The sequence below is a fragment of the Octopus bimaculoides genome, chromosome 22 (genome assembly GCF_001194135.2).
Source record: "Octopus bimaculoides isolate UCB-OBI-ISO-001 chromosome 22, ASM119413v2, whole genome shotgun sequence".
NCBI lineage: Eukaryota > Metazoa > Mollusca > Cephalopoda > Octopoda > Octopodidae > Octopus > Octopus bimaculoides.
The window spans coordinates 35,801,492-35,803,664 of NC_069002.1; the positions used below are offsets into that span (position 1 = coordinate 35,801,492).

Consider the following 2,173-nt stretch of genomic DNA (forward strand, 5'->3'; position numbering starts at 1 on the left):
CTGAGTTCAAATTTCGCCGAGGTCGACTTTGCCTTTTATCATTTCAGGGTCGATAAATTAAGTACCAATTATGCACTGGGGTCGATGTAATCGACTTAATCAGTTTGTCTGTCCTTGTTTGTCCCCTCTGTGTGTAGCCGTTTGTGGGCAGTAGAGAAATAAGAAACGTTAGCGCGCCGGGCGAAATGCTTAGCGGTATTTCGTCTGCCGTTACGTTCTGAGTTCAAATTTCGCCGAGGACGACTTTGCCTTTCATCCTTTCGAGGTCGATAAATTAAGTACTAGATGCGTACTGGGGTCGATCTAACCGACTGGCCCCCTCCTCAACAATTTCGGGCCTTGTGCCTAGAATAGAAAAGAATATAATACCTGTACGAGTAACACGTATATACTAACACAAGAATAAACGAGAAGAAAGTTGCGATGTCGAATAAGGAGTCAGCCTTCTCATTCAACCTCCGTCTTCTTTAATTTATACACACTGGATAAATGTGTGAAACGTTTTATGCAATTTCAAAATCCGTGAACGGATTCTGATGATAATTTTCTGGCCGTTTTGGGTTTTGTGAAATCCAGGTTCGTGTGATTTGTACTGATTTCATGGAATTCAAACCGCCGACCCTAATTAAAGTGACAACGGTTATTTTTGAGTTAAAACTGTTCTAGAGATTTGTAGCAATTGGGGCACATGTCTTTAATATACTTATATATATGGATAAATAGATACATGGATGGAGGGACGGACGGACGGACGGACGGACGGACGGACAGACGGACGGATGGATGGATGACTGAATAGATGGACGGTTGAACAGATGGATGGATGGATGGATGATTGAACACTTACTTATTCTCATCTTTTTTCCTCCAGTTAATAATTATAACATCGGCATATGTTAGAACAGGCTTCAAATCTAATTCTTCTGATAGTCTGTACCATGGAATCGCCAACTGTTCCGGAATGCTCTGGAAAAGAAAGAAGAGTTGTATTCTAATGGAAACGATGAATAAAAATCAGTCATCGCAATATTATTCCGCATAAAATATTCCTTATGAAGCACTTCTCGTAAATTTTCTCATCATATCAGAAAGTAGTTGGTCCGGATCTTCGTAGATTAATGTATGACGTTTAGAGACTTATGTGGTGTTTAGTGAAAGGGGCATCATCCAAGATTCCTAATTTAACTTGTCGCCCTGTCTAACCCTAAATCTAACTACTTGGGTTTGTATACGATTAGCGAAGCCCACCCAATTGCAAGTATTTGATCAGGCCCCAAAGTACAGCCAGAAATCAATGTAACATGTACATCGTTTTCACAAATAGTTTTAGGTGTAATAAGTCAAAGAAACCCTGTCGGTAGCCCTCGTCCTTGAACCAACAGAACTTCGAAGACTTGATAATTGAATATAGAAATGGGCTGAAAAAGACATGACTAGTACTCACTTTCAACTGAACAGACAGGAACAATTACGTGGGGAATGAAATACAATGTTCAAGAATACAATACCCATCCGATCCAAGAATTGAACCTACGGCTTCCTGATCGTGAATCAAACACATTAACCACCGGGCCACAAACTAAGGCTGATACTTACAGTACCTAACTTTTCCAAGCAATCGCCGATTTAGGTAACAACTTTGCCTTTCATTCTTTCGGGGTCGATAAACTAAGTACCAGTGAAACACTGGGGTCGATCTAATCGACTGGCCCCCTCCCCCAAAATTTGAGACCTTGTGTCTAGAGTAGAAAAGAATATTTCTCTCTCTCTCTCTCTATCTATCTATCTATCTATCTATCTATCTCTCAGTTGAAGAAGTGTACCGGAAGTGTTCACCAGTATCAAGACATACTTCCGGTACACTTCAATCAAAAGAGAGAAGACGGGTGGTACGTAATGTAATTCTCGATACATGAACTATTTCACGTTTTCTCTCGCAGTTTTAACAAGATATATAAATATGTATATACACACACACACACACATCGCTGACCAACACCATTCAATTTTTTTCCTCCGTGTTTTTCTCCTTGTTTTCTCCGTATTCTTTCTGTTGAAGAGCGTAGATCGAAACGTTAAAGACTTTCTGTATTCCCGAGCGTTAAACTAATACATCCTTTTGTTGTTTACACCACCTGTCCTCGTCTGTTGTTTTTTTTTTCGTAAATTCTCC

At 40.0% G+C, this 2,173-nt stretch overlaps 1 protein-coding gene across 1 annotated transcript in view; it reads right to left on the reverse strand.

Annotated features, from left to right (window-relative positions):
- LOC106881174 (indoleamine 2,3-dioxygenase 1-like) overlaps positions 1-2,173 on the reverse strand; it is a 24,819-nt gene that overhangs the window by 18,676 nt on the left and 3,970 nt on the right. The window contains exon 3 of the mRNA XM_052975772.1: positions 848-966. Coding sequence (XP_052831732.1) covers positions 848-966 — 119 coding nt within the window. The remainder of the gene's footprint in view (positions 1-847; positions 967-2,173) is intronic.